Source organism: Aspergillus foveolatus (genome assembly GCF_047715535.1).
Source record: "Aspergillus foveolatus strain CBS 279.81 unplaced genomic scaffold BDW70scaffold_27, whole genome shotgun sequence".
NCBI lineage: Eukaryota > Fungi > Ascomycota > Eurotiomycetes > Eurotiales > Aspergillaceae > Aspergillus > Aspergillus foveolatus.
In genome coordinates, this window is record NW_027396091.1 from 260,359 (window position 1) to 285,382 (window position 25,024).

The following is a 25,024-nucleotide window of genomic DNA, read 5'->3' on the forward strand; positions in this document are numbered from 1 at the left end:
TGTCCCTTTGATGCAATTCTGTAATCACCAACAAGTCAAGTTCTCAGGTGAACCGATACGAAACTCCGATTGTATGGTCGAATGTGTCGGCATTACTTTCAGAGTTCGACTTGATGGGTGGCGGCAGGCGTCATGAAGCAACCGTGTACCGGACAACGGACGGGATATTATTGAGTCAGGTTCAACCCACTACAGCACCAGGATGTAGTCGGTTGCGGTTCCAGTCGATAGACGAATCAATGAGTCCGTGGAAGGAGATCGTCGGCGAAGTCGGAGCGAGGCCGGAGGAAAAGGTGGTCGAGTCTAGGGCGGGAGGAGGTCCAGAGAGCGTCTTAAGTATAGAGCAGGGGTGCAATAAACGGTAGCACCTATATAACCGATTATAAGAGAACGCAACGAAGTAGTAAGACAGTCGCAATATTGGACGGCGAAGGTGGAAAGAATAGCAAAGTTAAAAGGAGGGGTACGGCTGGTGCAGCAAAGGAAGAAATGAAAGAGACTCGGTCGCGAAAGGAGAAAGGGCGGATGGAGGAACTAGAGAGGATGGAGTCGAAAGGGGGGAAAATGGTGACGAGGCGAGAGGAGAAGAGTGCGAGAAGCACAGGTCATGAAGACGAGAAGGCGAGTGGACTGGAGAAGTGTCCTAGAAGGGCTCCAGGCGGATAAGCGCAAGCGATGGGGGAGGAAGCGAGAGAGAATGTGCCGGCTCACGCTGGGCCTGGTACTGTTGAATTTTACCAGACTGTTGCCTCTCGTTTAAAAGAGATACACAGATTGTGCTTCCTAATACTCTTATGAAGCGTCAATAGCAGACGGTGTCTGCTTGTGAGTTACTGGGATTGCTCAATCACAGGTCGCAGCCGTGCCCTTTTTTTTCCAGTTGTTCGCTGTCATAATGGAGCCAGGATGAGGATCGACTCTCTGATACTATTAATACTGCAGTTCAGATATTATTATTACACGATTTACATGAGTTTACCAGTATCTTTCGATAAGTTACCGCTAACAAGGTTAGATTTCGGCCGATGATGGGACCCAATACTGAGAGGGCTCTAGTCTGTATCCACGGCTCCAACAAGTGTATGATAGGTATAGTCTAGTACCGCGCAGAACGATGAGGAGAATAGGCCAACGGGCCGAAGTCAAGGTTTCAATTGCCATGGGCCATCGAGGCGAACTCCCCTCTGATTCTACCCAAGCTCCCAGCCAGCACTAATCAGGAGCCATGAATCTGAGGCGTGTGCACTGCGTGTCTCCATTTGCCTATCTCATGGACGGGGATCGTGCTGAGGAACTGCTGAACCGCATCCCTGGCCGATAACGCGCATTCTTAACGTAGCCCCTAGCATGATGTTTCGTTCGCCTCGTTTAGCCGTCAATCAGATAGTCGCTGACAAGCAATAGGCTTCAGTAATAACTTAATATTCATCTTGATATTACGCATCGATCGCTCAGGTATCCAAGTAGTTTTTCTTTTTCTTTTTTTTTTCTTTTTTTTCGCTTTGCAATGTCTGTTTTTCCTTCCAGCGGCTCGGTCTTGTCGGGCTTGTTGTGTGCTTATCGAGATCTCGAGATTGTTCCGCGGGTCCAACCCAGAGTGTTGTCGGTCGGTTCTCGACCACGGTGGATACAGGCTCTCGTGCCATTTCATCATTACTTTCTTTGACCTTCTGGCCGATCACTACAGCAATTCTCACGACCAGAGCCAGCAGCCAATTGTTTCCAGTATGACCTACAGGAGTCTCACATGCGACTCCCAATGAGAATTGGGCTTGGCTTCGCTAGAGCTACTCTAGGAGTAGGTCCGTGTTCTCCAAGTCCCCAACTAGTAACCAAGGCTGGGGACAGAGAGCCACGATTTTGGTGGCAAAGCAACCTTAGTGGAAGCATAACCTTGATCCATCATCATCATCATCATCATCATCATCATCATCATCATCGAGGCCGCATCTTCCTCTCTTACGAGTCTTGTTTAGTCTCGTTTTCCGTTCTCTCGATTACGGCGTAACTCATCGAATCATTGGCCTCAGCCTCAAGTCGGTCGCTGCGTTGAGTCCGGAGGCGAGGTGGGCTGTCGATATTGGCTCCTGATGCCGAACTCCTGCAGCACACTCTGTGCCACTCGATGCCACTGGATCGGATTCCCTGGACGATCCAAGCAAACCTCTTTGACCTGCTTGATGCATCGCAGCCTGACATCCCACGAGGAGTGGCTGAACTAAACGCAGCGGGAGAATCTCCACTCCGCCATCTTCCAAGTTCCAACTCTCGGTTTGATTCCTGTACATTCTACGGTTACCACCCGGAGAGGCCCAGAGGTCTCCTAGTGACCAATTGGTGCCTCATCTAATGCAAGCCATCCCGATCTCAGCACGGCACAACGGGGCCAAGACCGCTGGCGAAAATGTTGACAGTTGAAACCAGGAGTGTTTTGTGTTTTTGACACGGCAACCTGCCAACTTGACTTGCAATCGAACCTGGAAGGTGAGTAAGCGCTCTTCTCTCTGTTTCCAGCGGCAGCTCCAACCCCAAGATTCCGAGCATCATTACCCTATCAGATTGGCTGCTCAATCATCGATTGATTCTGCCACCGAACTGACGTCATCGAAGCCCAACCAGCACTCCAGATCCGGACAGCGACAACTTTCGGGTTTATGGAATTTATTACCAGGACCTACGGGATGACAGCTAAGCGCCAGACTCGGATTTCCAGACTCGACATCATATCCACATGTGGTGTTCCGTTTGCTGCTGGTGGCCTGATTGCTTGAAAGAGCCTCGTGTCGTTTGGGTTTCCCCATTGTGCCTAACTACTGAGTTAGGCAATAGGCTAAACTCTCATTTACCTATCAGCACTATTGTGTATCATCGTCCGTGTCGGCGGTTATTACCTTCAACCGCGGAGAAACTCGTAGACTAGGTCGATATTGGCTCAGGACCTGAGAGGGGGATGCGCATCCTCCTCTTGATCTTCCTACTTTACCCTATCTACTCGGCAGGCTATTGATTAGGTATACCTAGGTCCACTACGTAGACTTCAGGGATCTGGACAATAAGTACGCGTTGCCAGGTATAACCCCGACGAGTCTAACTGTAAGAGGGGTTTCGCCATTCATGCCGTACAACATGTAATGATGCTAGTAATCTTTGGTCGGTTTTGGTGCTAGTATCTAGGTACAGTATATGGACGGGCTCGCTTGTGGTGTAATATTTATTTTGATGCGGCACGATGGAACGTACGCTACACGAAAGAATGGGCTGCACCCATGCTGTTTATAGACATCACCACGGATTCTATATATTCCACAAGATATACTATAAAGCTCCGAGCAATATGATAATGTCTTCTAGCAAACTATTCACCGGACAATTGTATAGAGCGATAAACAAAAAAAGTCAAAAACATACAACAGCTGGGATTCGCATGTGGTCACCCACCATACTACTAACCAGCCGGCGTGTGGCTTAAGTACGGCTGAGCGGACGGGAAGCCCTGTTTTCCACACCCTGTGGTCGTATGTACCAGAATTTCTTTTCTGGATGGCTTATATAGAAAAATATTTAAGCAAACACGCGCATGTTAGTTAAATAAACCTCATGTCATTAAACAAATTGGAGCTGTAGTTGCATGATAGCCTTCTGAGCTACAGTAAGCTGTGCGTCGAAGCTATCTTCCCTAGTCTTGACCTTGGACGAGCTGTTAAGGAAACATATCCACCTGCAACGCATCTTCATGCGACAAGCTAGCTACCCTCCCTCTGATAGCCACCCGAGGCTGCCACTTGAATTCCCGCTAATATTCCGTGCTGCCATACCGTATTCAGCACGGTGCATATACTCTCGCTCCGTCTGACAAAAGACCCACCATATCCACAGTCTCTGACATAATGTTTCAAGTGAGTACTTGGAATGATTGGTGCTATATCTTGCAACCAAGCTTTTTAGTGCATCCAGTCTTGCTCCTCTGTCCGGGCCCAATGCATATGTAATACGCGATGCTAGAAAGCCTTGATAAGTAATAAATCATTCGTTAGTTCGCTGTGAGTCTGCTGCTCAGAGTGATTTGAAATTGAAGTGCAGTTGAGGGATTGTTCTGCTCGAGAAACAAGGGCTAATAGGGTTAGGCGCCGATGAAGGATGCGAATCGAGTCATAGTGTGTGTGCGAGTTGAGTTCGGAACCAAAGAGTTGATTATAAGTGCACGGATGTATATATCATCGTAGGTAAGCTCCAGGAGGAAGATCGGACCTGGGACTGCAGGTAATTAGTGGTAACTGTGTTCTCAGCTGCGGCGTGAGATGCGCAAGTCTCGGCCGAAGTTGCGTTTTCACGGCTTGCTCCTGCGGCAGGCTGTGGACTGTGATAGTCCAGTATGTTGCCCCAGCTCTACCCAATCATGGCGCCTTGGCAATATCTACGAGGTAACCCCCGTATCATCATGATATTGAAGGGGCCACCATGCCATTGCATCGACATGGATGCAACCTCCTCTATACGAAGCACTCAGGGTGGCAGAGGCAGCAGTGATACGTGAGTTTTTACATATCTGGCGTCAGTTATGCAGTGGTTGATTGGACTGATAATGTGTGCGGCCTTTCTTCCCTTGTAAGCATAGCCTTGCGAAGAATAGGAGCCTAGGAATCGAGTTGAGCGCGGGCCAAGGGCGAGAGTAGGACCTACCCACCACTTCAGTTTGCCGAGATATTGGCAAGAGTGGCAACAACAGGCTACAGGAGGTGATTGGACGGCCGAGAAAGCTTTGACCTTTTCGAGCTCGTGTTGTTATTTGGCTGGCTGGGGAACACCCTGGCTCTATTCTGCGAACGGGGGTAGTGGCTTGAATTGTGGCGCTGCGCTTGTATTACCTTAGCTTATGAGACTGGGACAGTTAGCTTACTTGATGACCATGAGAAATCGCATGTCTTAATTCACATGTCATACCAGAGTATAAGTGGCGGAGCTATATACTATGTCCATGTCTGTTCTCCAAGGTTCCTAGTTTAGTCAATGCTCCTACTCCATCGCTAATGATTGAATATACTGTAGAAGCAGTAGGAGCAACGCATCCTACGAAGCACATATCCAATGCAGGAACAAGAGCTGGTAGCAGATCACTCTAGAACACTGCTGCCTACCAGGTCATCAAGTCCATCCCGACCCATTTACAGGTTCGTAAAGCACGAGATATCCTTTAATTCTCATTACTTTTCAAACGATGCCGCCGCTCGCCAGACCACAAAGTTCAAGCCACGACCTCAGCTGGCTGAGAAGCTCTCTGTCTTGATCCTCTGCACAGAGCGAGCTGCCTTCTTGGGCGCTCCAGAAAGTGATAACGTCTCAATGCTCTGTAGTCCAAATCCAGCCGCTAGAACGGACAAGAGCGGTCTCAATGGTTGGCGTATGGTGTTCTCCACATGGTATGTCTCTTCAACCCTCTTGTAGGGGGTAAGAAGGGTGTTGAGAACGGCGCAGGCGGCTGTATCCGGTGAAATCCAGGAGTATGTCTGTACAGGTTTGCCAATCAGCAGTGAGATCTGAAAGGCCAGAGAGAAGGGCGACTGTACTTCGACTAGGGCAGAATGTGCACGTACGACCTGTGAGAGTCTGAGGAGAGTCGGAAGAGGGTATTTCGGCGCTTACATTTTGCTGTTCATCTATCTACAGATCTCTGCCGGAGCCGAACGATGCGAATCTCCTTGTGACAGGAAATGCGTTGGCTATAGAGGAGCAACCGCTCGCTGAACCATTGGCTGCGCATAGCAAAAATCCGCTAGTCGGATATTGGGCAGACATGTCGTGCTTGACAACTGCAGGATCAAAGCCCTGGCCTTGTCACCAGAGTCGGGCACTCGCTCGACACTGGCCTGTTCCTTTCTCCCGCCTTGTAGCAGCGCGTTGTAAGATACTGATGTGATCTGCTGCAGCGGCTGCTTCCCGTTGCTGGCTTGCTGCTGTAACGCCTCGCTGATGTTTCTGTGACGTGTCTGCAATGGACGATGGCTCCTGCCGAAGTTGCAGTAAGCATTGAGCAAGGCCGGGGCTGAGGCTAATAGACAAGAACACCATCTGGGTTGAATGGGTTATGCGGTTTTGTCAGTCATATAACAACGTTTTGATACGGTACGCACTAGGATGCCCAGATACAAGAAGGGCAGCTAAATACATGAACAGCTTACATCGCTTTCCACAAACAAAACCACTGTGCACCCCCCTCGGCTATCTGAATGGAAGAAAGAGATTGCTGGGAGAATCCGCGTCACAGCCTGTATTGCATCCTTCAGGTCTCGAAATGTGGTCTTGGTGAGATCGGCGTGTTTGCTCGCAGTGCGGGTCTCTTGGAGGGCAAAAAGGCGGTTTTGCCCTCCAGTTATCTCGCGATTAAATTGACTAAGTTCGAGGCGTCTTGACAGCGGAGAGTCTGCTAGTTAACCTCGGGACACCTGAACATTAGTCTCTGGAACGTCTCGCTCGAGCTAGGAACGGGAATCGTTTACGAAGCGGCTGGGACCATCCTCTATGAAGACCGTGTGAAATGAACGTACACAAGCAAAGTACGAGTGTGCGTGACTGAGGCCCATGTCTTCATCGCCATCTACTACTTGATTAATGAATATCAAGCGAGAACCTGACGGTCCCGTGTACCGAGTGCTGCCAGTAATCTTTGATGTGGGTTTCATGCGGATACTGATAATGCATAAATGATATTTTCTTTCTGCAGCCATCTCTCACGCGGGCCTTCGGATGATGGGGTCGTTATATTCGCCAAAAAGACATTAATTGTAGGTATCCATCTCTCGATGTCATCAGACGAGTCATCCATACCCTAAACCGCCTGTAATACGCAGCCATGAGCAAATATCGGATTAACTCCTTCGGAGAGCAAGGCGGGAGGCCGCCTCCTCGTCGTAAAATGCCAATGCGGCGTGGGAAGGATTCGTAGCTCCAGCCCTGACGCTTCTATCCGAGGCTTGCCACGCAGCATTTCTGAGAGGAGCCCAAACTGCGCGCTCAGCCAAGGTCCTCCATTCATCTGGCAAACCTCAACCTGCCAAACCAATGGGCGATCTGCTCCACTGACACAAGTCTGTTGCGGCCTTCTGTTCTGGTGTGGTCACCGCTGTCGTGGTGTTGTGTGGCTCGCTGCAAGGGTACATTCGTTACGCAAGGGTGGTTGTCCGCAACGCAATCTGGCTGGGATTCCGCGCGGCCGAGATGAGCTTTGAGTGGGCAGAGGAGGTATGGCGGAGTCTCACTTGGGTACAGTCCGTTAGAGCACACTATCACCGGGACGGGGTATACCAACTTAACACCGATAGGAACCTGTTTGTTCTGCATCACTACTGTTTTCGGAGGGTAGACAGCGCACTCGCAGGCACAGGTAGATGAGTTCATCACTTGGATTGGACATCCAGTCCAAGGCCGGCTCGTGATTCAGCGCGGAGTAGAACCAGGGATCTGTTGACGGACAGCCGGTCGAGGAAGTCAACTTCCACGCCCTGAGCCTGGGTTCGGAGCATCACGCTGAGCTGCTCGTAGTCACGACGAGCCCCTCCAGAGTGCTAATAAGCACAGACCGCGAGCCCCAGCGCTCCTCCAGGCTAACCATTCGGGGATCCTGTCAGGTTTGGAATGCATCTGAAGCTGAACGTGCTGTCAGACTGTCCTGATCTCTTGATAAGTAAAGGAGTGAGCGGACCTGCGTACAGAGCGCGGCGATTGACATGGGATCAGACATGGATGTCTGCAATGAGCGAAGCCAAGACCCGCCCAGTCAGCCAGCAGAGAAACCCCTCTAGACTGTCGGCCTTAAGAGCGGCATAGTGGGTTTGTTCCGTCTTATCGATGATGTACCAAGTGTTGGCCTTGGCTGTTTGTCCTTTACACGTATCTCGTCGCCGACTCTACCACTATGGATCCCGGCACCTTTGGAAAAGGCAGCGATGCTGCTGGTCTCTTGCCTCACGCCGCTCTGGAGTAGACGTCAAAGTGAAAGCTCAGTGGGTCAAGGTAATCCTTCATCGATCTCTCGAAGCAATGACTGACGTCTCGGTGTTTCCTCTCCAATATGAGCACGCTTGACTGTCCTCTTTATGCGTTGAACAACACAGTCGTCGCAAGCAACAGCCAGCGCACCAGTCTACCTTGAGGATTTTCGCTTTACCACAAGAATAGCAGTTCGTCGTGACCCGATTCGACGCAGTGGATCGACTAACATGGCTGTTTTTTGGGCCAGTTTGCCCGCCAAGCCCAGAAGAAGGCGCAACGCGATGAGTTCGAGACTCACGGATTCATGATTCACAGTTTATCGTTTGTGATGGCCCTGGGAAAACTATACTACCTCTACTTTGCAAAGAAGCCCTTCATCTCCTCTCAATCAAATTTATGGCCGTCTCGGCGCTGTGCGTTGTGCTCAACATGCCGCAGAGATTGTTAGCCGCACCTGGGCAGGCGCCGGAAAAAAAGGGATGTACTTCGGCCTGCTCAATCTGGTTCCGTCAAGTACGCTGATGAGACAGCGGCCGACCTATCTCGGTCTTCTGTAGGCTCTGCCTCCGGCACAGACTTCGATACGGGCCAACATCGCACCACTCAAAAGAATGGTCTTAGAGGAACCGTGCTGAGACCCGTCATAAAGCGCCCTTGACCTCGACTCCCGGCGCTGAGCACTCTACATCAACCTGTTCTTTGCCATTTTCGTCCTCCCCGCCTACAACTACCTGTCCCGTCCACCACCCAGCCTCCAGCACCCTCTTCGCGACAAAACCGCCTTGCTGACGTGGTCCTTAGCACAGGCGTCAGATTGTGATCATATCTAGTGGAAAAGGGTCTATCTGGAGGGTGGTGGCGGGATCAAAATCAATTCTACCTGTCCACCACACAGACTATAGTACATTGAAGGTAATTAGGACGTAGAGGAGGTTAGTAGTTCTTTCGTGTAGTATCCGCCACTGTGTTCTAATGAGACCTTACTGCAAATAGGATTCCTCTATTTTGCGTCTGATATTGACTGGTTTGCAGAGTAGAGCAGTACTATGCAGACGGAATCCGATGATAACCCACCTCTAGGCCGAGGGTTATTACTGGCTATTCTGTTGAAAAAGGACCCAATTCAATAGGCCCAGACCCTGGCCCCTGGACCTGGAAGTTGGCTGAAACACTGAACCCGCGTACAGATTGCCGAGGTTCAATGCACGGCATACTCCATCCGGGGTTTCCAATTTGGAGGGAATAAAGCTGGTCCGTATAGGTTGGTTGCACAGTTGCACTACTCTCGTAGACTACTTGCCTACAGCAGAATGATCGACCGGCTCATGCAGCCATCCACAGAGTGCCCAGCCACTACTGCACTACTATACTAAGAGGCTAAACCATTTAAAGGCGAGTCGCTGACCAGACCTGGGCCTTCCTCCGTACGTCGATGCTCGTTGATTGGTTCAAGTCATTCAATCCTTGCTTCTGGTTTTGTGACAATTCAAGCGCATCGAAGGCTACCTTAGGTAAGCCGTTTTAGAGTAGCTAACTCACATACCAATCCTGGTTTCCAGGCTAATTCCGCACACTCTCCAATGACCTGCGGAGACGTTGGGCATACCTGCAGGCTCCCGATAACGCTCCATGAATGAATTTCTTTACCTACCATCGGACCCTGGTATCTGTCCTGCTGTAAAGACAGAGCAGCAGAGACTAGTTTGAATGTTTGCTATCGATAATGACCACAATCTACGGACGTATTCCTCCCGAGGTGGACAGCAACGCAGACCAGAGATGCGGCAGCAGATTATAGCTGACCTGTCCCGTGCTGCCCTGTCCCGTGTCGTCAAGTCTGATGAAAAGGAAACTCCGGAATCTCGTGGATAACTCATAGCACTGGTCACGTTCGACTCGAAACCGCGTATTGTTAGCCACAGCAATCTGGACCAGCGACGCAGTGGTCTCCAGGCTGGGATTGTCCACCGTTAGTGTAATCCTGTCTAGTCTCCTCGGCGTGTCTGGCTGGTGCTGGTGCTCGTGCTCGTGCCCCGAGCGCAACCCGTGGGCTTCGAGACCGCCGCTCTGTGGCAGGGGTTCCTGATTGAGAGAGTGGAGATATATCTGCTGATGCCGCGGCCGCTCCGGAGTCCGATCGACCGAAATGGTAACGCTACTTCGGCCGATTGCTTTGGCATTAGTAGAAGAATGTGCTCACGAGCCATCAGACGACAATCTCCGGACCCAAGTCTTTGACCATAGCAATGGGCCCTGCCGTTTCTAGGAATGGTATCGTTGTCGTATAGGCAAGAGAGCGTTCGGCTGCGAGAGGCGGATGCAGAGACAATGCGAGGTATAATATCGGCTGGATTACTGAGATCCCAAGTCAATAAGATGATCTCTAGGCGGGCAGCGGAGTGTCTCGTCGAGAACCTGAGTCTCTTTGAATCTCCCTGGAGCATGAAATACTCAAAGGTATCTGCCTGTTGTGAAAGTATTGATGGAGAGAGACGACCTCAGCACGGCAGGCGGGGTCCAATACGTGGACGTAAGCACCAATATCCATGAAGACTGCGGGAAAATATGTAAACAGCCGAGCCACCGCATAAGCGATGATGGAAGAATTGGGATTTGTATAAAGCTGCTGGGATTGACAAAAGGTCCTAGGTGCTTCAAAAATAATAGTGTCGAGCTGTCAAACTGTCAGTGTAGTGTCAGTGTAGTGTCAGTGTCAAGTGTCAGATGTTTAGTTGGCTCCACTCTCAACGGCCATGGAATGTTTCACTGACTGCGGGCTCCAGCACTGTTCTACTTTGTGCATCATCATCTGGACTTCCTCAGAAAAAAAAAACGAACTCGCTCTTCGAGAATTCGATGATTCATTGTCTAGCATTCAGGCCGCCTCGCTCGGCAGAGTGTTCTTGGACGCTGCTTCGAGTCAGAGGATGAGCTGCTCGTTGCACTGGCAACGCCCCGGCGGCCGTGTTTTGCTGCCACAATGGACCAGCCCCTCACGCATGACATCCACTCACAGCAAATCCACCCTGCACATCGTGGGGAATGTTGATCTCGGCACTAGTCTCCTGTCCTATGTATGGACTTGCAATCAATTTAGGCTCCAGTTGTGCGTTGCGAATGATCTAGATCCAATTGTGGCCCGTGACGATTGAGATGCATACGTACTCCAGACTCACTTTGTTTACATGACTGGCTTCACCGTCGCCCTGCCTCATTACCTTACCACCACGCTGACCAGATCCTTGACCAACATCGGCTTCGCTACATCACCAGGCTTGCCACTGTAAGAACTCTGAAGGTGCTAACCGGTAGCTGGTGTCGAGCACTTGTTGATGGTCGCAGCCCCGCTTCCCGGTTGTACTTTCTCTAGATCCTGCGATCGAGCGATCGACAGCCTCCAATGTCTCACAGTCGGGCTGCTCATTGCACCTCTGCCTACGTTGCCTGAAATCTCGTGCATTTCTCCATGGATGGTCGCTTCTATCGAAGATCCCGAATGCGCAGGGCAGTCGGCGCCAGCTCGGTGCTGTCCCTCCTTTGCGTGCTGACCCTTGTCGGCCATGGGTCTGCGCAAATCCCGTATACACCATCCAGTCTCTTATATGATTCGCAGCACAATGCTTCATGTGCCTATCTGCTGCGGGCAACCGAAGGCCGAACGGAGTTTATCTCGCTAGACGTTTCCCGGAAACTGGATACAAACGAGTCCGCGTATACCATACTGCTCGACGACGTCCCATTCAACAAGAACGACGGCCGGTCCGCATACGTACCTGTTATTGATCAGGATGGGGTGCTGAAGGTCTACGCGGGTGACTGTTGGGACTCGGGGAACGCACCAAAACTATGGTCTTTTCGTCCTGATTCTGGCAGTTCATCAGGCAGCGGGAAATGGGAGGAATTCTCGATTGAGGGACCAGGACATGTCGATCTTACCAATCGACCGGGCCATCTGTCAGCAGGCTTCGCATACTCTGCTTCAAACACTGCCCAAAGCTCGGTCTTCGCGTTTGCGGGAATGTGCCCGTACCAAAGCGACGACAGCACTTCTTGGGTCTCTGCCGCGAACTACTCCCAAACGATGACAGTACTGGTCCCATGCGAGAATGGGAAGTGCTACCAGGCGTCGACTACTGGGGACAGGGCGCCTCCGATTCCAGAAGCGGGGTTCACGTTCACTCCCCTCCAGGCCACATATGGCTATGCGGACGGTGAACTCCGGCAACAACAGGACTTCCTTCTCATTGGCGGGCATACACAGCAAGCATTCATCAACATGTCCGAGCTGGCTATCTTCTCTGCGCCACAGAATAGCTGGAGCTTTGTAAGCGTGGGATATGCTGCAGACACGTCAAGGGCTGATCTCTCCCTCCGCAACACAGCCCTAATCGAGCCTCGATCCGGCCACACAGCAGTTCTTTCACCTGATGGGACCAAAGTGATTGTCTTTGGCGGATGGGTGGGTAATACCAGCGTCGCCGCAACGCCCCAGCTCGCTGTTCTAGAGATTGGAGGGGGCTTTGCAGGGTCTGACGAATGGACCTGGAGTATACCATCCACGAGCGGAGGCCCTGAAGAATCCGGGGTATACGGCCTGTATGGGCACGGTGCAACCATGCTCCCTGGTGGAGTTATGATGATTGCAGGAGGTTACCAATTATCACAGTTGTCAAAACGATCCGATACTGGACCCGAGCTCAACTCGCAGGTCTACCTATACGACGTAACCTCAGGCAGGTGGACTTCGTCGTATGAAAACCCATATTTTGACGCCACTGCTGAAGCCTCTGATAGCTCCTCTACGTCAAGTAAAAGCAGGACGTCATTGAAGGCTGGCCTGGGTGTTGGCATCGGCATCGGCATTCCAGCAGCGGCTGGTCTTGGGCTGCTCATTTTCTACCTTTGCCGCAGGCGCGGGGCACGCCGAACGCGCAACAATGAGATCAGAAAGCTAGCACTTGGGGCACAGAGAGCTCATTACTGGGGAAGGGATGACTCGGAGATGGCCAGCAGTATCCGGAATCCTTCACCAACGAGGGAGCCGGCAGTGAACAACGACTACCCCTGGAACGTTAACAACAGACCACGAAGCACTGGGAAGAAGGTCGACTGGAACGACAATGGCGATGCGATTGCAGAAAGGACTGGCCTGCTAGGCGGTGCCTACGTGCCTAGGAAACTTAATCGACCAGTGCTAAATGCTGGCACCTACCGACCCCCTTATTACGATTTTAGGAGAGGCGACACTGCTGGAATCATCCATCCCATTGACGAGTGCGAAGAAGACGAGACTGAAGGCGTAGAAACCATACAGCAGCGCGAAACACTTGACTCCCAGGTGTTTGTCACAGCTCGAAACACTCAGGTGGACACTCTAGGCCTTGATGGTGCTGGAGCGGCCGAAGATGGCATGAACGGAGGTGGGCGTGTCTCGCCAGGTAAAGATGAGCGGACTTCATCCAATTTGTCTGATTCCTCTACATCAGCCAAGTCAGCAAATTCTGGGGTTTCGCCTACCAGAGATAAACATGCCTTCCCCCCTAGGCACGGCAGAGAAGCTATACGCAGCCAAGACAGCACGACATCAGCAACTGCATCATACGAAAAGCGCTATTCATCCGATTCTTATTCCACAGCTCACTCAGCAATGTCGCAACAACAAGCAGAGGGCGAGTATCTCCTTCGAGACTCAGGAAATGCAGAGCTTACCCCAGTGTCAGGGCTCTTCAGCAACAAGTCATCCGGCCCGAGTCGACCAAGAACATCGGAGTGGATCGGCGGCATCCGACGAGTACTGTCTGTGTCGAGGAAACGGCCTCCAGCTAATGAAGATTTTAGTACTACTTCTCGGGCATCCGGAATTGATGGAGATCACGCTGGAATAAGCAACCGCACGGCTGGCACAACACTTCCTCGCAGGTCAGTGAGCGCATCCGCAGAATTGTTCAGACGGAAGCAAGGAGCCAAAGACTGGGGCGTGGGCAACAGATACTCACACGACACGGGCTTCCACTCAGCCCGTTCTACGCGTGACGACTTTTGTCTGGATGGGCACATGGACCCTGACAGTGACGGTGAGTGGGATGTTGAGGGTGCCGCCGAGGGTCGACGGGTGCAAGTAACTTTTACTGTGCCAAAGGAGAAACTAAGGGTCGTGAATGCCTCGGCTGGCGATATGGATGACCTGTCCGTGAATTCAGTCAGCCGAAATAACAGTTTGTCATAGGCTGACTCATGAAATCGTTGTACTTCTTACCCTCTGTTCTTCTCTTATTTAGCTCGCTGTTGATACTTGGATGAAAATACACGACAGCGCTTTGTCCTGTTTTCAGCGTTTACTTTCTGGTTTGGAATTCGGGATCCCGCGTTGGTCAAATTAGGGCGGACTTTTTCTTTTCTCTCTCTTTTTCTCTTTTAGCAGTGCTGTGACACTTGTGTTTCGCATTGACGTTGGCTAGCGAAAAGATATGCTACTCGAGAATGACTGTACGAATGGGAATGATTGATGAGATGAGAATATACCCTTTCCTTTTCCATCCAGCTATTAGCTGACGTAGTTAAATCATGCTTGTCTTCTGGCCCTAATGTGTAAAAATTTACCCGAATTCATTCTACGACGCTACACTAGAAAACGAGAAATACCGGGATGAAAGGCCGGGTACGGCATGTGATGAAATTTTGAACAGATTCGAAAAAAGAATAGACGTAGTCATAGATGCATAACCGTTGATTTATCTTGATTTTATATTCACGCAGCCAGAGCCCTAATTCGACCCCGTGGTAGGGCGAGTAGGGATCGTCTTTGGTAATGGCGGGAGCAAAGTCTTTGCGCTCTCGCGCGCATACTGAGCCAACAGGGAGTCCATGACGACGAGGGCAGACATGGCCTCGACGATGGGGACGGCCCGGGGCACAACGCAGGGGTCGTGGCGCCCCTTGGCTTCTAGAACGCCTTCCCCAAAGTCATAGGTAGCCGTCTGCTGCGCCTGCCCGATTGTAGCAGGGGGCTTGAACGCAACACGGAAGTAGATGGACGCACCGTTGGAGATACCACCCTGGATACCGCCGGAGTTGTTGGTCTTGGTGATCAGGCGTTGCTTCGTTGTACTCTGGGAACCAAGCTGCGTCTGCACCTCGGAGGCCACGAAGGGGTCGTTGTGAATGGATCCGGGTACCTCGCAGCCGCCGAAGCCGGAGCCAATTTCAAAGCCCTTTGTTGCAGGGATGCTGAGCATCGCGTGGGCAAGCTGGGCCTCGAGCTTGTCAAAGCAGGGCTCTCCCAGGCCCACGGGGACGTTGCGGATCACGCAGGTGACGGTACCGCCGATGCTGTCGCTGTTGTCGCGGAAGTGTTCGATAACTTTGGTCATGCGCGCGGCCGCGGCTTCATTCGGGCAGCGGGTAGGTGCGTGGGCGTCGACGGTTGCGCGGTCGATCTTTTCGATGAGCGAGAGAAATTCAGGGTTCGTCGCGGGACTAGGGTGCTCGGGAGTTGGTGGGAAGAGGTGTTCGTTACCGACGGAGCTAACAAAGGCAACTATCTCGACGCCGTGCGAGAGGCGCAGGTACTTCTCGGCGATGGCGCCGGCGGCGACGCGGCCTGTCGTCAAATCGTATTAGAATCTCGCGAGCTCGCGGCAAAGAGAACCTGCTCACCAATTGTCTCTCGGGCACTGCTTCGGCCACCACCACTGCTAGCCTTGACGCCGTACTTCTCGAGATAGGTGAAGTCCGCATGGCTGGGGCGGGGGTACATGTCCATAGTCTTGTTGCCGTAGTCTTTGGGGCGCTGATCCTCGTTGCGTACGATCATGGCAATTGGAGTGCCCAGGGTGACGCCGAACTCGGTTCCTGATTGAATCTCAACTCGGTCTTTCTCGTTGCGCGGGGTCGTGAGGGCGCTCTGGCCGGGGCGGCGGCGGGTCATTTGAGGTTGGATGTCATCCTCAGTGAGTTCCATGCCCGGGGGGCAGCCGTCGACAATACAGCCGACTGAGCGGCAGTGAGATTCACCATAACTAAAAGAGTGACTGCGTTAGTGGTGGAAATTGGTGGGCGTGCTCTAGAAAACTTACGTGGTGACTCGAAAGTAGTCACCCCACGTTGACATGGTGGGCAGTGGATTGAAGTTTGAGTGCGCGGCTTCTAGTGTTCAGTCTGGTATTCTATGCTGCAAGCCGTAATTAAATAGGAGCGCCGGTTGTTTAGCGAAGCAAGCTTGAGGCAATTGAGAGATTATTGGACGATTGTGGAACAACTTATGATGCTCAAGAGTGACTCGAGATCGGGAATATTTTCGGTGACTACTGATGCCCGTTTCGGCTTAGCGCCCGCGATCGGAGTTCTGCATGGATACCGGAGCTTTCAGGCTGACGGCGGACAAAGTGATAAGAAAATCAAGATAATAATTGACAGCGCCCTGACCTGATTCTGCCTTTGAGAGTTCCATCAATGGTTCTGTCCTCTCAAGCCACATGCTGGAAAGCTTACCGCTTTAAAAAGAGCCGGGGCGGCCTCTTTGTCCGGTTTAATTCCGCTTTTACCTCTGAACGCTTCGCGCAACTCGCGTCTCGACCAGCTTCCATCCACCAGATCTACCAGTCCCTCTCGACCGACCCTTACGTGAACCTTTCAATCGAGCATTTTCTGCTGGAGAAAGCCCCGCCGGATTCGAGTATACTTTTTCTGTACGTCAATCGACCATGCGTCGTCATTGGACGAAATCAGAACCCTTGGCTTGAGACCAACCTTCGAAAGCTCCATAATGATCGCGAAGAGAGTACCAAACACAGTGATGGTGCGTTACTCGTCCGACGGCGATCAGGCGGTGGCGCTGTCTTTCACGACGCCGGCAACCTGAACTACAGCGTGATCTCTCCCCGGGTTACCTTTACGCGGAACAAACATGCGGAGATGATGGTGCGGGCATTGCACCGTGTGGGAGCAGTTAACACGAGCGTTAATGAGCGCCATGATATAGTCATGTCGGAGTCTGACGATCAGCCACGGAAGATCTCAGGGTCAGCCTTCAAGCTGACTAGGTTCCGGGGGTTGCACCACGGGACATGCCTGCTCGATTCCCCGAACATCAATGAATTCGGTTCCTTTCTCCGATCCCCTGCTAGAGAATATATCAAAGCGAAGGGTGTTGAGAGCGTTCGGTCTCCGGTGGCCAATGTATCCTCATCGATGGAAGATGCTCCCGCTGGCTTTTCGATGCAGGCTGTCATTGCTAGTGTGATGGATGAGTTTGCGCAATTGTATAACGCTAGTCCGGACGCCGTCCGCCGAGCTCAACGGGCTCATGCTGTTGAACCTGGACTATACGCAGGGGACAACTGGGTGGCCGGAATTGTGGGTGATCCGGAAGCGGACGCCGTGCCTGAGATCAAGAAGGGTATGGACGAGCTAAGGGTAAGAATCTTCAAGTGGAAGGCTGAATTAGATTGCTGATGATGAATCAGTCTCTGGAGTGGAAGTATATTCAGACACCGCAGTTCACATTCTCTACGTACCCTATTGAGGAAGATCCCCGTGAAAGACCAGCCCTTCCGCCTTCCCTACCCCCTTCGGTGAGATTAACAATATCACTTACGCGAGATAATAGGCTGACCAGCACTAGACGCGAGTATTCTTACGACTGAAGCACGGCGCTATCATTGAAAGTTGTATATCGACCTCCAATGATCCATCACTTGCCGCGGAGCAGGCGAGTCGCGTACACGAAGCCCTAAAGGGGCGAAACTTGCATGAGCTGCAGCCATCACAGTGGACTGAAATTCTAGTCAGTCGGTTATCCGCAGACGAAGAACCAGTTACCGTACAGGAGCTCGCAGGCTTCATTGCCAGTAAATTTGGCTCATGAACACCACGAATGTAAGATAGGTAGATACCCCAATCCCAGTCGAGAATCAAGGCATAATCGAATGACGCACAAATAATGCCACTGTATCTCTTGCCCCGTACATCAACCGCAGCAGCAAATCGCAACTCGAGAGACTTAAAGGGGTTAGATTAACATATACATTGAGCACCTTCCATGATACACGATGAACGGAGCTCGCCCGGTGATGATACGCGCCCGATTAAGCGCGATCTCTGACGGTAAATGGCGACGCTGACTGATTAACTCATTGATGACTACTAAGATAGTGATCGTCTCGGATCCAGAAAGGCATGGCAACCGCGTTATCCCGCAGCGGATGCTGATTCTAGACAAGCCATCTAATCTGACGACTGGACTGCGCCGCTTATCCCCTTTCGGTGCTGAAAGCATATTAGTCGCATGATCTTCGTCCGACATTATTTGAGGCATGAGGATTTCAAACCGGATAGGACTGCGGGGAAAGGCTTCTATTTGGAGCTCCATACTCCAAGCCTCGATGCGATACGTGATATGTGGATAATCACCTTCCACCAATCAGGATGTGTCTTCTGAAGGGTCAGGTGGAGGTCTGAGCCCTTGTTCACTTCTAGAGAGCAGTTGAATTCCGTCAACTCATAATGCTCAAAGCGCTGCTTCCGTACTTCCACTCCGTATTTAGCCCCCGGGTAAATTGCCGACGTTGTTTCTCGTCGGTTTTCCACCCGAACACCGAGCATGAGGTATACATATATGAATGGATGTTAGCTGAGGGCCGGCATCTCGAGTATCTGTAGGCTTTAAGAACCAGAGCCCATCATGTCAGTACATGCAAACGGAAAGACCCCTACTCAGCCTTTTAGCCAGTCCCCTTTTCGTACTCGCACCGACCTCCAAGATGCCTGCAAGGCGCTCCTCGATCCTCTCATACCCCGCTTCACCCCTGGGGGCAGTCGCGTAAAAATTGGATCGTCGACCACCAGGTTTGATGAAGGGGGCGCACAAATAGAGGGCTTCGCTCGTCCATTATGGGGTCTTGCTGCCCTTCTTGGCGGCGGTTGCGACTATGCGGAAGCCTCTCGATGGCGCGACGGCTTCATACAAGGAACAGACCCTGAGAGCCCAGAGTACTGGGGGGACATTGAAGATATGGACCAACGCATGGTGGAGATGTGCCCAATCGGGTTTTCACTGGCCGTTGCGCCACATGTATTCTGGAATCCATTGACCGACAAACAGAAGGAGAACGTTGCGAAGTGGCTAGCAAGCATTAATGAACGAGAGATGCCGAATACAAATTGGTAGTATTTCCCCTAGATTACTTGATGGCCGACGGCGCTGACAGAGAACACCGCATATAGGCTATGGTTTCGAGTCTTTGCTAATCTGGGCCTGCGAAAGAACGGAGCACCGTACTCACTTGCTCGTATTGAGGCCGATATGGATCACTTGGATACCTTCCATGTAGGCGGGGGTTGGAGCAACGACGGTCCCAAGAGCCACCACCAGATGGATTATTACTCGGGCTCGTTCGCAATTCAGTTTCTGCAGCTGCTTTACTCCAAGTTGGCCGCGGACTTTGACGAGCCTCGTGCGGAACGATACAGAGCCCGCGCCAAAGAGTTCGCGCTCGATTTCGTGTACTACTTCGACCCTGATGGGAGGTCAATACCCTTTGGACGGTCCATGACATACCGGTTCGCGATGGTTGGTTTTTGGGGTGCCCTAGCTTTTGCGGACGTCACTCCTCCCGCGCCGCTCACATGGGGGGTGGTGAAAGGCATCTTGCTTCGGCATTTCCGCTGGTGGGCTACGCAGAAGGATATATTCAATAATGATGGAACGTTGAATCTCGGGTACTCGTACGCGAACATGTACCTAACCGAGAACTACAACTCCCCGGGCTCCCCATACTGGTGCTGCCTATCCTTCGTGCCGCTTGTGCTGCCCGATACGCATCCTTTCTGGGCGGCCGAGGAGGAAGCGTATCCGTCAGTCTCAGCGGTAGCAGCCCTCAAGTATCCCAAGCACATCATTGTGCACCAAGGCGGACATACCTTCCTTCTTTCATCAGGACAAGCTTGCCACTATCCGGTCAGAGCGATTCAGGCCAAGTATGGGAAATTCGCATACAGTGCCTCTTTCGGCTATTCCGTGCCAACCGGGGGCTATCAGCTGGAGCAGCATGCCCCTGACAGCATGCTGGCCCTTTCTGAGGACGGAGGCGACATTTGGCAGACACGGAGGGTCGTGGAAAATGCACGCATCGAGTACCGCGAGAATCTGCCTGTTCTGGTCTCGGAATGGCGGCCATGGACCGACGTCCTCGTCGAAACGTTCCTGATTCCTCCTGCTGAAGGAAGCGAGAACTGGCACATCCGCGCCCATCGTGTTCGGACCGGTCGTGACCTCCAGAGTTCGGAAGGAGCATTTGCAATCTATGGGTGCCAGAGTAGCAATGGCCGTATCCTCCAACCTTTCAAGGAACCCCTCAACCCGCTATCTGAAGGGACTTCGGCGGGATTCCAGAGTGCACTTACAGTTTCCTCAGCAGGAGCTGTAGGTATCGTGGAATTACAACCAAGCACAGATCGTGCAGGGAGGGTGGTCTTAGCGGACCCCAACTCGAACCTTCTTCACGGCCGTACCCTGCTGCCATCTCTAGGTGCTGACCTGAAATCAGGTACGCAGGCCTGGTTTGTGACGGCTGTGTTTGCTTTGCCGGCGCATGGAAATGGCGAAAACTGGAAGGATATCTGGGTCGATAGATGGAATGGACGGCCAAATATTCCGGGGTGGCTGAAGGAACTGGTGAGAGGATGAGCTCAGTAGAATTTGAGACGAAGTTATATTTGAGGTGAAGGAAGACGAAGCTTAGACTGGTAGTGTTGAAGGACTCAAGAGAGTAATGCAAGGTGTTCAACTCCACAAGGGAGACTCCACGAGAGAGCCGGTGCGAAGCCTTCTCCTTCTACTCCTCTTTCTCTTGAATGAGACGCAAAACTGAATTTCTGGGCATATCTTCATGTTTCTTTTCTCTGATGTTATTTACCAGGTCAAGATTAACAGGCGTCCTGTTTCCCTAGACTTGTCATACTGCTTGCTGCCTAGCAGGCTTTCCATCCTCATCAACCATCACCCAGCTCAGGAAGCCAGGATAATCTCAACGAAAGACAATACACCTATTATGACCGTAGTTCATCAACTCTGGCCTCAGTATTCCCGAGTAGACAGCAGAGAGCATCATCACTTCATATTCTTGGGCTACGACATCGACACCTAGGGTGGCATCTTCCAGGCTTGGATGACCTCTGATTTCCCCCATTATTACTCGGCAGATGGCATACTCTTAGCCGCTGTCCGGTAGGAAGACGAAGCTGGAACTGGAAAGCTGGACATGAATCTGTTTGGAAGTCTAGAAGACACAAATTAGCTGGGAAAATGACTGGGCATGTAACCTTGTTCATCCTTCATCAACTAAATTAGAATCCATGATGGGGTGGATGGAGACAAAGTACAGGCCGACAGAGTCAATAGAAGACGTCGGGACCTGTCCTCGTTCAACCGCTCTTCTCTTCCTACTCTCGTCCTCGTTTCCCTTATTTCACCTCCCTCTTGAGAACACAAACATCTCTATCATCCTCTATCAACAAAGTATCGATATCTGCTAATGGCCCCTCAATGTACTTGTTGAACCGCCTACTAAAATCCCTTTCCAAAGGTAGGCTTGACGATAGTCCGTGTCTATCTAGGTGAGTTTAGCCAAAGAACTACTGCGAATAAATGTCTAAGATAAGCCGTTTGCATATCCTCAGGTCTTCAAAACTGCGCTAGCGACAATCGAGGCACCCATCTCTGCTTAACGCCAATCGCCTACCTTGCCTGAGCCCAGTCGTGGCCGCCACCTCAGTCGCCGCAAATACCTGCTCTTCTGACATTGCTATGAGGGCGGCAATTAAACATCTAAAGGCTTTGGAATTGTGTACGGATTTTAGCTACTCCGCCGGCGCTACCTCTCGTGGCGTACTTGGCCATTTGGCTGGCAGTCCTTGGCGGCCACCATGACCTCTTTACGCCTCATTGAATGAGTCTACTCCGGAGTGCGTGTCACTGGAATTGCCGCTCAGTGGTGGAATGAAATTCAGCAGTGCCCTGGGCATTGGGTTCTTGTCGTTCGTATGGAGAGTTTTCGCATTGGTATTCTAGCGCTTGCGCTCTTGCCACTCAGACGAGAATCCCCACAGATCGTGATGAAAGGTACTGGATCTTGATTCTCCTTCCAATCCGGGGTTGGGTCTTTCTGGGGTACGACTGAAGTCTGTATTCGAGGCCAATACTGCCAAGTTCAGTTCAAGGCAGGCTAAATCCAGAAAATATACACCAATCACCTCTCGCCGGTAGATCTCCAGCGAGTCGCGCCGCTTCCCCGCGAACAAAACCGATATCTGACTTTTGCCTTTTTCCCCGGCGTTTCATCCAGGCCTCACATTTCCAGACCCTAGCGGCAGTCAACCCGTGCTACCCCATCTTCTGCCACCCTTCACTGGTCCTCGTGATGATTAGGCTCTCCATGCTAGCTTCTGTGGGGTCCTGTCCCAGTTTCCCCGGCTGATAATTTGCTCCCATCTCGGCGTGACCTCCTTTTCCTCACAGACCCCTGCCACACGGTCAACGCTCACCCATGCCCAGACGGGAATTGATATGCCATCCCCTCCTTCGCGAGGTCACTGGATTGCTGAGTCCTGGCTCGATGCCAAGTTGAACCGACTATGAGCTGTTGACAAGGTTGCTGTCCATAGGATTCGTGGAATCCAGTTTTTGCGCCCTCTCTCAGGTTTCTCCGCCGACTTTCTATCATGATATTCACTAAGTCAGAGGCCGACGTGCTGATTCTGCTGCTACTGTTGGCCCGTCGGCTATCTAGCATGGCTCGCTTGAAGGCCTATAACTATGCGGGCCGACCCCCTGTCGGGACCTTTTTGGAACAGGATCTCATATAAATCTGAGCCGGGGTCGCTTGAGCTTTCGGAAGCATTGTTCTTGAGAGTCTGCAACGGTACGCGCTCTAGGGACAGTTGGCAAAACAGATAACGCTGCCTTGGTCCCATCACACGTTTTTCTTGACCTCGATATTTGCCTTGGACGATTCAAAGAACGCGCATAACCGGCCAAAATGTCCTTCATTCTCAGTAAGCTCGTCCACAATGAGGCGATGCGAACAGACCCTCGTGAGATATACGGGTGGAGAGTGTATGCATTGGCTTGCTCGGTGAGTTTCATTGCTCCAGGCTACTATCTTGTGCTCATTTGTCATTCAGGCATGTTTCGGCGGCATGCTGTTTGGCGTGGAAACTGGAATCATCGGCGGTGTCCTCACAATGGACACGTTCAAAGCGTGAGCTGTTCGTTACATTCCGTTTTCCCTGTGACTGACGCAATGAACAGAAAATACGGGTTGAATGAGTTGGGTGAGACGGGAAGAGCTAATCTTTCCGCCAACATCGTGTCAACCCTTCAAGCTGGATGTTTCTTCGGTGCTCTCGCAGCGTCTTGGGTGGCTGATAGATTTGGAAGACGGCTTGGCCTGATCATCGCTTCTTTTGTAGCGCTCGTGGGAGTCATCATGCAAGTTGCGGCTAACGGTCACCTGGAAGCTATGTATATTGGACGGTAAGATCCCTTGTCCTCAAAAAAATTAAGAACCCGACATCTAACTTCCAACAGCCTGCTCTGTGGTATAGGTGTCGGCTTCGCGTCTATGGTCAATCCACTCTATGTCTCGGAAAATGCCCCTCGAGCCATCCGTGGTGGTCTCACAGGTCTATACCAATTGTTCATTACCATGGGAATTATGCTTGCTTTTTGGATCAACTACGGCTCCCTGCTTCACATCTCCGGCGCAGGTCAGTACCTCGTCCCGCTAGCCATGCAAGGTCTTCCGGCAGTCCTCCTCCTCGTCGGCATGCTCCTCTGCAATGAATCCCCTCGGTGGCTAGCCAAGCAAGACCGCTGGGAAGAAGCACGCGCAACACTATCCCGCGTCCGCAACCTCCCATCAACTCACCCCTATGTCGAGAACGAATTTCAAGACATCGTCCGCCAGCTCGAATTCGAGCGCCAGCTCATCAGCGGCTCTAGCTTCGTCGACCTCCTCAAGGAAATGTGGACCATCCCCGGAAACCGCAAGCGAGCGCTCATCAGCATCTGGCTCATGATCTGCCAACAGATGACAGGAACTAATGCAATCAACTACTACGCTCCCCAGATCTTCGAGAACCTCGGAATCACCGGCAGCGCCAACGGCCTCTTCGCCACAGGCGTGTACGGCATTGTCAAGGTCGTCGGCTGCGCGTGCTTCCTCGTCTTCGTCGCTGACTCTCTTGGCCGTCGCCGTTCCCTCCTCTGGACGTCCATCGCCCAAGGCCTCGCAATGCTCTATATCGGGTTGTATGTTCGCATTGCACCCCCCAAGGAGGGCGAGCCCGTTATTCCTGCTGGCTACTTTGCACTCGTCTGCATCTTCCTCTTCGCCGCATTCTTCCAGTTCGGCTGGGGCCCTGTCTGCTGGATCTATGTCTCTGAGATTCCGACAACGCGGCTCCGCAGTTTGAATGTCTCCTTTGCTGCTGCCACACAGTGGTTATTCAACTTTGTTGTTGCGCGCGCTGTGCCTAACATGCTGGCTACCGTGGGTGCCAATGGTTATGGGTACATTTTCCTCATTTTTATACACCATATGGCCACTGAACTAATAATCTATTTAGGGCGTATATCATATTTGCTTGCTTCTGTTTCTCCATGTTTGTCTTCGTTTGGTTCTTCGTCCCGGAGACTAAGGGTTGGTTCCTCCATTTCCTTTCTTCTATCCATCGTACCGCATTGGTTCGACTTTCAAACTAACATGGGCATCAATAGGTCTCTCTCTCGAGAAGATGGACGAACTCTTTGGCGTCAGCCATGGCAGCACAAAGGAGAGCGCTGATGAGAGCCCTGCCGAGAAGCAAGAGGAGATTCACATTGAGAAGACGGCCTAGAGGTATTAAGATACCTTGGGTCTCGTGCTGGGATCTTTATTGTTGCTCCAAATTAGGGGGAGTGGGAGAGAATGTCTTTCTCAGATCATGAATGATGCACTTAGTCACCTGAGCAGCTACGAGATAGTAGGGTAATGTGGTA

At 51.7% G+C, this 25,024-nt stretch overlaps 7 protein-coding genes across 7 annotated transcripts; 5 read left to right on the forward strand and 2 right to left on the reverse strand.

The window, feature by feature from the left end:
• The first annotated feature begins 5,035 nt into the window (after positions 1-5,035).
• On the forward strand, positions 5,036-5,720 carry BDW70DRAFT_57778 (uncharacterized protein). The gene is made up of 2 exons (XM_073744327.1): positions 5,036-5,417; positions 5,473-5,720. The coding sequence occupies exons 1-2, from the start codon at positions 5,086-5,088 to the stop codon at positions 5,606-5,608; spliced, it is 468 nt and encodes a 155-aa protein (XP_073595590.1). The 5' UTR covers positions 5,036-5,085; the 3' UTR covers positions 5,609-5,720.
• Positions 5,721-9,387: 3,667 nt separating this feature from the next.
• Positions 9,388-10,809, reverse strand: BDW70DRAFT_137210 (uncharacterized protein). The gene is made up of 2 exons (XM_073737007.1): positions 10,758-10,809; positions 9,388-10,660 (listed from the first exon to the last, which is right to left on the reverse strand). The coding sequence occupies exon 2, from the start codon at positions 10,428-10,430 to the stop codon at positions 9,972-9,974; it is 459 nt and encodes a 152-aa protein (XP_073595591.1). The 5' UTR covers positions 10,431-10,660; positions 10,758-10,809; the 3' UTR covers positions 9,388-9,971.
• A 643-nt stretch (positions 10,810-11,452) lies between these two features.
• BDW70DRAFT_168465 (uncharacterized protein) lies at positions 11,453-14,477 on the forward strand (the record flags this gene model as incomplete). The annotated part of the gene is made up of 1 exon (XM_073742476.1): positions 11,453-14,477. The coding sequence occupies one exon, from the start codon at positions 11,453-11,455 to the stop codon at positions 14,210-14,212; it is 2,760 nt and encodes a 919-aa protein (XP_073595592.1). The 3' UTR covers positions 14,213-14,477.
• Positions 14,478-14,534: 57 nt separating this feature from the next.
• BDW70DRAFT_57811 (bifunctional chorismate synthase/riboflavin reductase [NAD(P)H] ARO2) lies at positions 14,535-16,302 on the reverse strand. Its single transcript, XM_073744328.1, has 3 exons — positions 16,062-16,302; positions 15,643-16,004; positions 14,535-15,586 (listed from the first exon to the last, which is right to left on the reverse strand). The coding sequence occupies exons 1-3, from the start codon at positions 16,094-16,096 to the stop codon at positions 14,751-14,753; spliced, it is 1,233 nt and encodes a 410-aa protein (XP_073595593.1). The 5' UTR covers positions 16,097-16,302; the 3' UTR covers positions 14,535-14,750.
• Positions 16,303-16,402: 100 nt separating this feature from the next.
• BDW70DRAFT_168469 (putative lipoate--protein ligase) lies at positions 16,403-17,853 on the forward strand (the record flags this gene model as incomplete). Its single annotated transcript, XM_073742477.1, has 3 exons — positions 16,403-17,400; positions 17,451-17,558; positions 17,609-17,853. Exons 1-3 carry the CDS (start codon positions 16,438-16,440, stop codon positions 17,849-17,851), a joined length of 1,314 nt encoding a protein of 437 aa, XP_073595594.1. The 5' UTR covers positions 16,403-16,437.
• An 814-nt stretch (positions 17,854-18,667) lies between these two features.
• Positions 18,668-20,671, forward strand: BDW70DRAFT_160463 (glycoside hydrolase family 154 protein; the record flags this gene model as incomplete). The annotated part of the gene is made up of 2 exons (XM_073740847.1): positions 18,668-19,149; positions 19,210-20,671. The coding sequence occupies 2 exons, from the start codon at positions 18,668-18,670 to the stop codon at positions 20,669-20,671; spliced, it is 1,944 nt and encodes a 647-aa protein (XP_073595595.1).
• Positions 20,672-23,021: 2,350 nt separating this feature from the next.
• Positions 23,022-24,882, forward strand: BDW70DRAFT_160464 (sugar porter family MFS transporter; the record flags this gene model as incomplete). Its single annotated transcript, XM_073740848.1, has 6 exons — positions 23,022-23,117; positions 23,167-23,243; positions 23,294-23,518; positions 23,573-24,556; positions 24,613-24,686; positions 24,764-24,882. The coding sequence occupies 6 exons, from the start codon at positions 23,022-23,024 to the stop codon at positions 24,880-24,882; spliced, it is 1,575 nt and encodes a 524-aa protein (XP_073595596.1).
• Positions 24,883-25,024: the final 142 nt, after the last annotated feature.

Bases quoted from the DNA above. Each gene is read 5' to 3' on its own strand.
- BDW70DRAFT_137210 (XM_073737007.1), bottom strand. From the start codon at position 10,430: ATGCTCCAGGGAGATTCAAAGAGACTCAGGTTCTCGACGAGACACTCC.
- BDW70DRAFT_57811 (XM_073744328.1), bottom strand. From the start codon at position 16,096: ATGTCAACGTGGGGTGACTACTTTCGAGTCACCAC. The intron at 16,005-16,061 runs GTAAGTTTTCTA...TCACTCTTTTAG, and splicing joins GACTACTTTCGAGTCACCAC to TTATGGTGAATCTCACTGCC. The intron at 15,587-15,642 runs GTGAGCAGGTTC...ATTTGACGACAG, and splicing joins CAGTGCCCGAGAGACAATTG to GCCGCGTCGCCGCCGGCGCC.
- BDW70DRAFT_57778 (XM_073744327.1), top strand. From the start codon at position 5,086: ATGCAGGAACAAGAGCTGGTAGCAGATCACTCTAGAACACTGCTGCCT. The intron at 5,418-5,472 runs GTATGTCTCTTC...AGAACGGCGCAG, and splicing joins CGTATGGTGTTCTCCACATG to GCGGCTGTATCCGGTGAAAT.